Source organism: Carcharodon carcharias, chromosome 22, assembly GCF_017639515.1.
Source record: "Carcharodon carcharias isolate sCarCar2 chromosome 22, sCarCar2.pri, whole genome shotgun sequence".
In the NCBI taxonomy this organism is placed as follows: Eukaryota; Metazoa; Chordata; class Chondrichthyes; order Lamniformes; family Lamnidae; genus Carcharodon; species Carcharodon carcharias.
In genome coordinates this window covers 55,086,758-55,100,853 of record NC_054488.1, presented here as the reverse complement: position 1 = coordinate 55,100,853, position 14,096 = coordinate 55,086,758, and the positions used below count along the sequence as shown (strand labels likewise).

Genomic DNA, 14,096 nt, shown 5'->3' with positions numbered 1-14,096 from the left:
TGAAAGTTCCAGCCTACTCAAAAATGTAACCCTTGAATGTTACACATCCTTTACTCATTTTTGCTTTTATCAATGGATAATTAAACCTTCCTGCAAAGCAAAAAGGATTAATCACGGATAAAAAGCAGAATTTCTTTTGCCAGCAAATGTTAAGTTTTCATACCTGTGGGTTGGTATTTCTAACTGATCCAGGTTTTGCATCTGTTGAAAATATGAAACGCCACTGTTTTACCCTCTGTGCCCATACAGTATTTTATAAGCCTCTGTGCCCTTAAATACACATAGAGCTTGTGAAGTGACGCATTGATATATCAATTTGAAAAAGAAAATTCAACAGGCCCATTTACAAAACTAAATCAAACAGATTAAGGAAACGTTCAGCAGGTAGGAAGGTCTTGTGTCCAGTCAAAAACTCCCTCCTAAATTGGCCTACGAAAGATTACGGAACAACATCAATATTTCTGTAGCTACATTTTCCCAGGGACTAGCCTACCTTGTTAATTTAACAATAATAATAAATCTCACCCATAAAGTAGAATATTACAGTGTCGATTTGTCAGCAACATGTAATATTAGAAGAGAAAAATGTCAGCAAATAACCAAGATGGTAAATCAACCAACCCAATTTGGATGCTGAACACAAAGGCTATAACACAACCTTCCACCACGACATGTGGTTTGGACATCTTAAGTTGTCAAAGAAATTGTATAAATTGCTTATATAGACAAGTCAGTAGATATTTTGACACTTTACAGTTTGAACTGAAAACATAATATCATGAGTTTTGTTCTGAAATACATGTGTTTTACTCTGAAGCTGCTGGAAATTTTAGATACACAATGGCTTTATTACAGGAATAATTTTGTTGACACTTCAAAGGCATTCAAGTATCCTTCCGACAGCGCTGGTACATGAAAGATTATATATAATTATGGAAATCCATAATTATACATCATTGCAAAAACTAGTTAGCCCTTAAATACTTTTAATATCTTAGTTTTGTCTATCAATTGGCTCCTAGAAATTGAAGTGACTTTATGCTAACTCTTACTTAACCGATTTTACCATACTTGGTCCACATAGCTACAAATGAAATTCAAAATATAGGATCTATATTTATTGATGTCAGAGAAAGAGAGGTTATTTGGCTGTCAAAGATACACCAATTATTCCCAAAACTGAGTTACAAAGTACTCCAAGTCAATCAATGAAGCTTTCAAGCATTGGCCAATAATACAACGTTACTGAGAACAAGTGCACTTTACATATACATGGTCTGAGTTAGATGGATCTGGACAGTGCTAAACAGAAACTTTCTGCTAATACCGCCCAATTGCCCTCAGCTGCTTTGTTAGGGCACTTAACCAAAATTGGCAACACTATGTAGTTTATACAAAAAGATCAACTAAAATGATTTCCCCTAAAAGTAAATACTCCATGTATGTATGTGCTCTTGCACAAATTAATAAGTGTACGGCATCATTCAATTTCAAGTTTTCCTAATAAAAGCCCATTCCTCAAATGTTGCCATCTCTAATTGGGGCTGGGGTATACGTGCCTCCAAGAGTTCCAGGAAGCAATGTCACACAATGAGAATACTTAAGAAAAATAATACACAAGTACAAATTCGCTGCGATCCCATCCATTCTATTCCATTCTGGCTCTTCGTGCATTGTCATCATTAGGAAGAATGGCATGGAAACATTTTGTTTACAAAGGATACACAGGTAAAGGATGGGTGGCTTCTAAGTGGACCATTTGAGTACTAGTGTGGTAATGCAACCTCCAATGTGAATTTTTCAAAATATTATCTTTTGCACTGTTTAACCAGGGCAGGCCTGGTTGGGGCTTTGGGGGGCAGCGAGCAAGCTGCAGTCCTCACCTCAACTGAAGATACGAGATAATGAAAAGTACAATCCTCTGCTGATTTGGCTTCTGCCAAACCTGGAATACTGCAATTAATTGTAACCACCTCAGTAGAGAACTGTTAACTCAGCCCAGATTGGAAATCCAATCTGGGATCTCTGTGGTGTGCAGGTTGAGCACTAACATGTGTTACATACCAAGATATTAAGGGAGTCAATTAAGAGCATTATTTGTATTACCATACCAATGCAACCAATGATGTTTCAATAGTACGGCAACATAATCGGGAGCTGCTTTTTCAACTCAACTACTTACAAAGTTAAATGTATTCATTAAAATTACTTTATGTTGTACAAGTATTATAAAAGAATGGATCAAAGCCAACAAAATAATAAATATATCAATGCATGAGTCAGATAACTCATCAATAATCAGCAATCATAGCCCAATCTTTGATTTTTCGCGTGTCAGGATACTGGTATCACATTGCTGCTAGTAATCCATAAATGCTTTTATACTCATTACAACTACATGCTGATAATTAAAAAAGTAAGTACGTTGTAGCCTTATTAATCAAACTCTTCTGAGTTAGATCATTCAAAGCCAACACGTAGCAACGTGCAAAGGGAAGATCAGATGTGCGTTGTATGAAAACTATTACTGCCCAAGGCCTGATTGCAAAATGGAGCAAACCTGGAACACAGTAACCTATCAGACAAATAGTCTGAGGGTTGAAGTAAAGAACAGTTATATTAAAAAACAAGTTGGCATCCACAAACATCATACCCACCCTTATGTATCTTGAGCTAATTAAGACATTCTGAATCATCTTTCAAATTGAAAACACAAGTATACAGGGACTAACCACTTTCATTACAAATCTGTAATTAGATTTCTGTTATTAATTATGCATAATCTTTTATACAATACAACCATTAAAAGGGAACTTCGGTTTCTTTGAAGCAATGTCAACACAATAAGATTGCTCATCATTAGTAAGTACTCCAGCTGGTTTCCAGAAAATTAATTAAAAAAATAGTTTCCAAACACATCATTCATGATGTTTAGCTTTTAGCTAGAATGAAGTATTGAATTTGAACATTGTTTTCTTTTGTAACAGCATTAAGAATTAAGAAAATGTCCTGTACAGTTTTGAACACCTTACCTGCAGTGGAATCACTCCACTGAAACTAGCTCTATCAGAACACATCTGTTACAAAGTTACAATAAAAAATAGAAAATAAGGATCGCAGTACTTGCTTAAAAGCTATCTCCAATCTTTTCCAATCCTGCTGAAAGGTCGTCAACCTGAAACGTTAGCACTGCTTCACTCTCCATAGACACTGCTAGACATGCTGAGTATCCCCAGCATTTCCTGTTTTTATTTCAGATTTCCAGTAGCTGCCGTATTTTGCTTTTCTAAAAAATAGTTGTTCGTCTAAGCAGTTGTTAGATTTTCTGCTATTTTCTTCTTCCACCACCACTCCTCTCCAAACCCAAGCATAAAAAAAGCTGGACTCCACTGCTAATCAGACTTAACAACCAACAAGGATTTTGTTTGTCTAAAGTATTATTAGCTCTAAATTGTTTCTGGATAATGTTCAGCAAAAATATAAAGCTAAGTGAAAAATGTGAACATATTATAAATATTTAGATATTCATATTTCTTTAAATAATCTATTAAGTTGATTTTCAATCAATTGCACATTAAGTGCAACAAGTAATCATCACAGGTTGGATTCTGAAGAATAAGTGAAAGCAAGCGTCTGCAATCTTACCTCGAACAATGTTGCAGTTGGGTCGTCAAGAAGTACTTTAGGTGGTGTTTTAACTACAAAAATAGAAACCTTTATGAGAATAAAGTAAATCTCAATTGATTCATTGGCTGACTTGAGAAACAGGACTATAGGTACATTACTGAACCAAAAAGGAGGACCTGCAATATTGTATCAACCTTAATCTCAACATACTCAATAACCTTTAACACAGCTTTCAATTTCAAACCTCTTCTAGATATGACTTGTAACTGATTTAAAATTGTTAAATAAAAGAGCAACTGGTTACTACTACATTCTTCAGACCAATTGATAAAGTGAACTGTGAACACCCACACTATTCTCTAAAGCCACAGTAGCAGGTAGCAATGTTTCATGCACTTATGTGTTTGGCTCAACCAAACACTTAGTTAATAATACGCTTTGGAAAGGGATTTTATAATAGCAAAAAGGCACAATGCCCCTGAATCTTGAGAAATAATATTTGAAAAGAAAATAATCCTTACAATAAACTTCCTCTAAGGAAAAGGTATTTTAATTTAATTCTTCTGTACTTCTGAATTTTTAAGGCCTGAAATAAGTTCTATGATTGTCATATCCTCCCAACTAACAACCCATCTTGCAATATAAGATCATCCAGAGGCATTTCACAGAGAGGTGCAAGGAAAGAAATGGATGCCAAACCATAGGAGGAGACAGTAACCTGTATAAAGCCATGTCTTAAAGGAGGAGGGGGGGTTTAGGGAGGAAATCCCTAAATCCAAGGAGGGCGAAGGCATGGCTGCTACCGGCAGGGTGAAAGAAGAGTGAGGGATACAAGATAGAATGACAGACAAGCAGTGTGACAGCAAAGAGGCAACGGAGAGGTTGAGAAAGTTGGTGGAGAGGTATGCTGAGCACCTGCAACTCTATCTGCATAAGCTGACTCATGTCTGCAAATGAGGTCACCAAGGGGCAGCATGTAGAGGAGGTGGCCAAGGGTGGATTCTTGGGATATTCTCACTGCAGAGATAGGAACAGAATCCATCAGTAGAGGTGTTCCAGCTCCAATTGGGCAGGTTAAGAATGGATTGAAGCGAGGGCAATCCAACCAAAATAAAAACGGCTTGCTTTCAGAGGCCAGTTCAGGACCCCAATGAACTGAAAGCTTCATTTATAACTGCCAGTGAAGCAAGATGCTTCTCTCAAGCCTATTTTTCCAGTCCTACAAGTCACCTTGCAGCTACAGCCTGCATTTTTGTAGTGATCTCATTTGGAGATACAATTACAGTTTAATTTTATATTTCTGAGGTGCACCATACAAAACTTTTATTGGACAAGACACACAGGGAAATTAAAAGGTGGTCTCAACACTTCTCTGCACCTAGACTTGAATTCTCTATCATAGTCAACAGACTTATATTCCTTTATTTGGAAGCATTTAAATCTTTATTTTTAAGTTACATTGAGATTATCCTAACAAATAATGAAAGGGTGAAACATTGAGAACCTTGTTGGTGGTTTTAAACAGTGCCTTATCCTTGTGAAAGGCACTCTCTTACTTTGATCACTGGTATTCTGATCTCCTTAAAAATCTGCTACTTTGTCATTAGTTCAATCATTCCACAAGTTTAATTCAGCTCCATGGCAGAATAGATTACTCAAATCTTGTATTTAACAGTCATTTATTTTCTGCTGCGAATATCGAAGACTGTCTCATTTCAAAATAGTCAATGGGGAAACTAAGTATTTTGTATCTCCAGACTATCACAACTTTTCACAAATGTTGCACAAGTGTAATTTTTTCAAAAAAGATTCAGGCAATCTTTTTGGTTTTTGTAGTGAATGTGTGATTTTTATTGTGGCTAGATATACCATGTTTTATATTCTTTAGCTTTAGGTTTTGGTTGGTGGTAAAAAAAAAGGATACTTAAATGCAATTCGCTACAGAAATTAAGGACAGAAAATGCTACACATTTTAGGACCACAATGAAGATCATCCCATGACTCAGTTTTCAAAACACTTTATCAGGGAGAGTAGCAAAAAGGTTAACTACAAACCCACTGAATTCTCAATGGTGAACCATTCTGACCAATCAAACGGGAATGATTATAAAGGTCAGCTTCAGCACAAGGTGTTCCGCCAAGTCAGAGGAAAGCACAAGAAGTTAGATAACTGCTTTAAAATGAAAGATAGTTCAACATTATGGAATAGACCATATTTAAGTAGATAGATGCAAGGCGGCAGAGCAAATTAGAATAAAAAAATATCACTAGTAAATACATAATATCCTTCAGTGATTAATGTTTTGATCAAGATACTCAATGCTTAACAACACAATATAGCACACTAGTTAGATACCCAAGTACGACGTTCTTATTAAATGGTGCACTTTTAAGAACACATTAAAAGGGATTATGTCCAGCTTAATGTTTTACTGTAAAATAATTTTAAGACTCATTTTATTTTACAAATTGTAACATTTCAGAATTGGCCTTAACTATTTGTGATTTCAGTTCAAGAAAATCCAAAATGGAAAGAAAAACTTAACACCAAATGTTTGTAACTTTCAACAACGTGATGCAACAAATATTCATGTCACCCATTGCCTGTTCAAAAATGAGTGACAGATCAGACTTCACCAAGTGCACAGAAATCAAGATTCAAATTTTAAATGCAAGGATATCCCCCAGAGGTGAGCTAGCCAGTCTTGGTTGTATCATCCGGGAATAGCCATTCTCTAGACTCCATCATGGTCCAATCAGGGAACATAAATCTTTGAAGATTGTCCATCCTCTGAAACAAATCAGCGGTGTGGTCTATGCTACATTTTGTGCAAAGACTGTGCCCTCTTAGCTGCAGTGGTCATTTTACTTACATAAATAAAATGAAATTTCTGGGTCCATCAGATGCATCTTCACAAATTCAATCAGTGCCTCCACTGTTGGAAAAAATACATTTTGTTTTAAAACCTGGTCTCAGCAGAAGCTTCATTTTATAGTTAACAGTGGTACAAATTCCAGTGAGCCCCTGATAACAACTACTTTCATACAAACTTACATCACAAATGGAGGCCCTTCAGTTTGTTATAATTGTGCCGCCTCACGAATCAGCATTCGTGCTCAGTCCAACATCTCTGCTTTTTGCCTGTATCCCTGTAAATTCCTCATTCTTGAGTAGCTACTCCCTTTTAAAACCAATTATAAAATCAGCTTCCATCACCTTTTCAGATAGAGCAATCCAGATCCCAAAAACTCAAGTGAAAAGATTTCTCATCACCTGTCTAGATCTTTTGCCAATGATTTTAAATCTATGGTCTCAGATTACTAATCTACTCGCCAAAGGGAACAGTTTCCCCTCTAACTACTCTATTAGAACTACTCACCATCTTAAAAACCTCTATTAGGTCACACATATTTTCTGTTCGAAGGAGAACAGTCTTGACTTTTCTACTCCCTCCTCATTACTGAAGTCCATCATCCCTGATAACTTCCTGGTAAATTTTCTCTGTAGCACTTCTAAGGCCTTTCCTGAAATGTGGTCCCCAAAATTATCCACAATACAACACTGAGGCCCAACCAGTGATTTACAGAGCACGGTCTCTTCACTTTTATTTTCTATGCCTCTATTTATACTTTAGTAGTCTTATGGTCTGCACAATAGCAAGGTTTTTCCAAAATAAACGCAGCAGCTGTCACTTAAGTTTATTACTCTACGTGTAAATCATCACATGGAACCTTTTTAAGTTTTAAAAAATGGGCCTTGAACACTTATTTTTATATACCTGGGAACAGTTTCAACCACACCAGGTAATGTGTCTGGTTTTCATTTCAATTATGAGCCCAAAGTGAACAGGGTTATTCGCTCTACGTACTTCTCCTTCATAGGTTAGAATATAGCTCCTAAAAAGTGCAATGGCTAGAGGCAGGTATTAAGATCATTTTTAATCAAACAAATTGAATGATTCGACCAAAAAGCTGAGAATTTCATATTAATTAAGTGTTAGGAAAATCCATTGATCCATGTGTCCTCGTGGAGATTGTAACTTTTAAAATACAGCATGTTCCAGTGCTGTTACAGCGGTTCCTTCCTGGTAACAAGGGTGGGACTCACCATGCATGTGTTGATAGGTCCCCCATATCAATTCAAGGGTCAGTCAATTTTAGTCAGTTAGTCAGGAGCAGGTGAAGGAGGTGGTGAATAGCTCCATGCAGCTAAAATGCTGCTGTTAGCCCTGGGAGCCACTTGGTAGCTGTGCAGTTTGGGCTCAGACGAAGCCCCAGTAGCCATTTGCTTGGTTCTGTGCCGCTGAGAGAGTTCAGCTTAGAAGCAGCTTTCGAAGCCATTGGTAGCTTGGTGCAGCCAAGATTTGGGGCTCAAGAAATCCTCTGTGACTGGGTGTGTTCAGAAGCAGGGAGAAGAGGCGTTGTGGTGAGCAGTCTCCAGGCAGTCAGGGCTCAGGAGGAGTCCTGAGGAGCACACCCTTGTAGGGAACAGTCATTAAGTCAGTCTTTGAGGGAGCTCTGAGTCTAGATCTTTGAAAGTACAGAACTGAAATCCCTTGAGAAAAAGACAGTGTTTAAAGAGGTTGTGTAACTCACAGTGAATATTAACATCTGAGTGGGTTTCTGGGTGGCATTGGTTGCGTCTGCCATTTACTCTGTAGTGTGGTGTGTTCCACCACAGTTTGTCTGTTAACTTACATGTACCTCAAGTTGATTCTGAATGTTAGCATATCTTGTAAATTGTTTTATCTTTCTGAACTGGTGTAGTAAATTTTGTTTTTGTTTGTTCAAAACCTGTGGAATCTTGTGGTTTTATTTCAAAAGCAGATGTCTTTAATCTCAACCTTTAACTACTTTAAAGAAAACGTCAACAGTCCCTAACCAGACCTTCCCCCAAATCCCAGGATCTGGCCAAGCATCGTTACATACGAAATAGTGTTCGATTTTTAAGCACTAAATTACAGTTTGCTATACACTGTAACCTCTCCAGTCCAGAAACCTATTGTTTGGAAACACCAGTTGCCCAGAAATTTATTGAGCAGAATCACTTGCTCCCTCGATGTCACAGCAGCATTTTAGTACAGTATTTTGCAGGTGGAAACATGGAAGGTACAGCGTTTGGATATTACTGCTTTATGTTTGTCACTGTTTGGTGCTTCAGGTACAAATTTATATCTCTGGCGTTTTCCAGTCCACACACTTGTGGTTAGGCATTCTAACATCATTTTGTAATCCAGAAAATTCTGAAATCTAGGAATGACTTGGTCCCAAGCATTCATTATTTATTTTGCCCCATTCGAAATTATTGGATAATCGGTTTTTAAAAAAAAAATTCAGACGTGCCTCTACTTATCACAAGTAGACTGTATAGCAGAACAAAGCTGGTTGAATTTCATTTGTGATAAGTCAGATGCAGTCTATTCCTGACTTACATTTGGCCAGGTTTCCAGCATCCACAGTATTTGACATTTGGTGCAGCATCCACTTGTGCCTGTGAGTCACCTGAAACACCAGCTTACGTGTAAAAGCTTAAATGCAGAGTTGACCATTCGACTGGCTGACATACTGAGTTAGTTCATCAGCCATTCACTTTTGATACTTAAACTCAAATGCAGCCCAGCCTTCTCCCTTCGTTGGTTGCAAAAGTTTCAATGCAAGGGCAGATTATGTCATCTCAACTGTTAGTTGGCTTGCAGTCCAAAAACTCATGTCAAATTTGCACCTCACTGGCAATCTCACTTACAGAAAACAAAGGGACCAGTGACAAGAGAAACCGATCAATCTATGTACGTTCAGGTTTAGGCAAATTGTTACAGCACAGTAAAGGGAACTTTATACCGGCCATTCTTTGTTGGGAACGCTAAAACTGGGAAATAGTCTATTCTCCAGCACTCAACTTGACAAAAAAAAATTTACAGAAAAACTTTGAGTTTCTCTATGAATACCTCAATACAAACTTTGTGGGAGGTTGGGATTGATCATCCTGAAAACTTCCCTTGCCAAACTACTGAAAAGTGTTCTATCAGATAATGGCAAACTTTGCTCAAAGTGTAGCCTAATTTAAATAAATGGGATGCAAGGTCAGAGTTCATAATTCTGGTTCAGTGGCAACATTATAATCTGAGTCAGTAGGTTGTGGGTTCAAGGCCCACTCCTGACCCTTAGCATATAATTTAGATTGTTGTTCGGCAACAGTACCAAAGATGCATCTTTTGGATAAGGCATAGAATTAAGGCCCAATACGCTTGTTCAGGTGGCTGGAGCTCTGTTGGAAGACAATCAAACAGCAGAGAAGTTCTGCTTGTGTACTTACTGATTTTTATCCCTCAAACATCACCAAAGAACAGATTAACTGGCTCTCTCTCAGCTGCATCAAGACGTAGCACATATTCCAGGGTGAGACCAAATGCATTATGAAGAAGTACTGCAATGTCAGTGGTATTGCCTTTTGACAGGGACATTCAATTGAGGGCCCATCATTTCTCTAGGGGAGATGTGGCTCTATTTGAAAAAGGACAGAGATGTCCTTTATATACCAATATCCTAACGTTTATCCCTCAACCAGCTCCAAAAAACAGATTGTCTGGTCAGTTTTCTTACTACTGTTTGTGGGACCTCGCTGTGTTCAAATTCACTATCACATTCCCCTACATTACAAGTGGCTACACTTCAAAAGCACTTCACTGGCTGTGAGACACTGAGCATCTGGAAGTGTGAAATATGCTATATAAATGCACATTTTTCTTAAACTGAGATACCTTCTGTTCACAATGCATCTTTCAACTTTAATACTTATGATTTATTAAATAAAAATTTTGGCAAAATGAATGTAGCACACCTGCTCCTAGTTGCTTGCATTTCAATAGCCAATATATAACCAAGTATTTCTCCAGAAGTGCTGCACCTCAATAAATCTTCCACAAATTGGTTTACTCAATGATTTATCTTGCATTAAAAATGCAACTGAAGGAGAGAAACATCTTAGGATTTTTAAATTACCATTACTGAAAGTCTCTAATAAAACCCAACCAATAGAACACAAGGGGAGATAGTCTTCAAAGACAAGGGAAAGTTCACCAAATGTCTGAGCTTCTATCTAACCATGTAAGACTTTACAACTTTCATATTGTACACAATTTCTTTCACATTACATAAAAGTTCTGATTGCGTCCATATTTTGAATGGCAGTTTTGCCACACAAAAGCTTTTAATTCATAATATATTCTTGGAATAACATTCAAAATTGAATTTAGATCTATCCTGTGTGGTGCTACTACCATATCCAAAGTAAGAACGCTAACGGTTACTTGCCAGCAATGCAACGCTACTTGTTGTTCATCAGCAAGTGTACTGTTTGCGGCAGTATTTATATTTTAAAGAGAAGTTTTTGCTGTTCTTCCTATTACACAACTGAAGCTGCCTGCTCCTGGAAATGTTGCTCTGTAGTAACTTCAGAGCTCAAATGAGTACATACTAGTTGTATAAATTAAATATTTGATTCAAATTTCCATATCACAACAAAATCTAATTAGACATTTTTAACAAAAAAACCTTTCCCAACATGAAAAAACAAGATTGCGTTCAGCTCGTATCATGGCAGGGAAGAATTAAAACTGGACTAAACATGTACACACAGAGTTGTAAATTGGATGGCATCCAAGTGAAAGGGAAGATTGATTTAAACAGAGCTTTGCAAGTAATAAAATTCTTAAAACAGAAATGCTTAGTTAAAGCTGTATAATGTATAGTGAAGTCTATTTGTTATAAATGGTCCAGATAAACAGTTCTGATTTGAAATCAATTTCTCTGAGTCTGAACCACTCAGCCTCTCATTTCTTCAACTTTTAATAAAAAATAAACTTCCCCTAACATTCAGCTATCCAAATACTAACGAAAACGTTCAAGTGTAAAGCCTTGCACAGCAATTACAGCACAGAAGCAGACCAACCAGCTCAAAGTCCATTCTGGTGTCCATGCCATACATAAGCCTCCTCTCACCCTACTTCATTCAAGCCCCATCAACATATCTCTCTATCCTTTCCTCTCTCATGTTTATCCATCTCCCCCTTAAATACACTGCTATTGATAGTTAAGCAAGTTTCTCCTGAATTTCCAATAGATTTATTGGTAACTATTTTGTATTTATGGCCCCTCATTCTGGTCTCCCTATGAGTGGAGACATCTTCTAAAGTAAGAGGGGAGACACACAAGCACTGAAGAACTACAGAGTACAGCCACACAACTTACTCACTGACAAAGTTAGGGGGAAAAAATACTGGATAAAAAACATTCCAACCTAAAAGAGAGATCTTAGAGGTACATAACAATAGTTATGGAATGGAAAATTTAAGAACAGAATTTTTTTTACAATAAATTGCAAGAGTAGGACAAGGGGACACAATGCAAACTAGCCAGAGGCATATTTAAGAGTGAGATTAGGAAATACACAAAGCACAATCAACACATGGAATGGAATTGCAGATAATGGAGGAAAAAATTCTGGAATAATTTAGATGCTAGAATAGTTGGGGGGATGGAGTAACATCTTCTGGATAGAGTAATGAAGATGAGTTGCAATTATCTTGTGCCTCCTTCTTATGATCACATTTTAAAGTTTTTGTGACTGCCCTCTTAAACTACATTGAACAGATTCCTATTTTAAGGCTGAGATCTGGTGAATGAAGGAGGAAAACTGAAAAGAGGCAGGCATGAAAAGCTCATTACAAAGAGTTTCCATGTGTCTCCTGTTTATTTGTGATTTAAATATTTAGATTTTAAATATGTGTTATACAGATGAAAAACAAATGTATGTCAAATCTAGTAAACAAGTCTCAAGAGATACACTGCACATGTTATATGCCTGAAGAAGTGCTACAAATGCAATACTCATGGACGTGCACAGAAAAAACAAGTTATGCAATGTTCTGCAGATCGATGCATAACACTCCTCCAAACACAAGTTTATTATGCCTTCCCTCTCTCTTCAGGTATTATCTGCCCCAAGTTAGAAACCTAACAATGCCATTTTGTAATCTTATACTGAAGATGCATTTCAATGTCCCAAGACATCATATCCTCTGATTTTCCCTCCTCACTGAAAGTAAACACTTGACTCATTCGCCCAAATGCATGGCCAAGAACAACAGTTTATCTTGTAGGTTAGAGGCTAATTTTCTATGCAAAATTAAAATCACCTAATTTTATACATTAACTTGTCCAGTGGTAACCTCAATCTGCAAGTTAGAGCAAAGACATTTTCTACAGGACTAATTAGGTATGTCTGAGTATCACACCTACTACTACTAGTACAAAGTTGCTAAGAACGATAAAGACTAGTGCAAAGCAATCAGGCTGGTGAATGAGCACGTTGATGAAAACTATAAAAACACGTTTGCCTCTGGGTGACTATATGTGCATGATTGAAAAAGAAGCTGGGTAACCAGCTTCTTTACTCAATATCTGCAGAAGATTTCACAAGTTTGATAAGTGCATTCAAATGATTTCACCAAGGATCAAGATTTAAATATGACCTGTAAAGGACATTATAAATTCACTATTTATTATCAGGCACACAATGCCCGAATGAAAAATAATCTGAATTAATTGATTACACTGATATTATTCATCTATCACAGATTTAATTCACCGAGTGCTATGGATGAACTTATTTGTACAGGTGCTGCCAGCTCCTTATATCTATGATACAACCGTACTAATGCTCCAAATTGCAGATTTTAACTGGCTGGCAATACTTCTAAAGCTGTTTTTCTTTAAGTGATAGCTAAGCTTTTAAAGTTGGCCCAGCATCAAAAAGGAGTTTAGAAAAATTATGCCTTTAATACCTTCAACAGGAAAAGCAGCAAGAGGGTGAGAATAGGTAAATGTGCTTTCAGCATTCATATAAGGAGCTTAGTAGGTTACTTCTGATGTTGAATGGCTTTATACTTGTATTTATATTTGTAACATATTTATGTACACATATTATTACTTTCAGTGTCAGTGAAAACTTAAACTCTGGTTGGCACAAGGAAAACAGATGTTTCACTGGACTTGCTGGCAGATTGGAAGTAACCTGGTTTACAGTCCATCATTTCTTTATCAAAGTTGTACGAAGGATTTTAAATTTCCCTCCACTGTTTAGCATGAAGCTTCCACTTCATAGTGTTCTTATATTGTTTGTTATCTCTCCCATGTTTGGGAAGAGGCAGTTCACCCTTATGTGAACGTCAAAGTGCTGATTCAAAATTCTTTCCAAGTTGCCATGCGGCTGAATGGGCAGTGCCTCTGACTGAGGCAGAGTCTGACCCTGACTCTTAATTCTAGCTGAGCCCAAGATGTTAGTGTAAGACATCAGTAGTAACGGTCTTGGTTTTGGGGCTATTATTTGTGTCCATCATCAAGTGTCATGGAGTGAAGGCTTATACTCAGGTTTGTTGTGAATCTGAAGCTGCTAGTACCAGGGTTGTAGT

The 14,096-nt window shown here is 37.2% G+C and overlaps 1 protein-coding gene across 3 annotated transcripts in view; it reads right to left on the bottom strand.

Moving 5' to 3' along the window:
• The window catches only part of aspscr1 (ASPSCR1 tether for SLC2A4, UBX domain containing), a 205,092-nt gene that overhangs the window by 64,022 nt on the left and 126,974 nt on the right, over positions 1–14,096 (bottom strand). For all 3 annotated transcript variants that reach the window (XM_041217161.1, XM_041217159.1, XM_041217160.1), the window contains 2 exons: positions 6,501–6,563; positions 3,646–3,698 (listed from right to left, as the gene is read on the bottom strand). In XM_041217161.1, the coding sequence (XP_041073095.1) occupies positions 3,646–3,698; positions 6,501–6,563 (116 nt within the window). The remainder of the gene's footprint in view (positions 1–3,645; positions 3,699–6,500; positions 6,564–14,096) is intronic.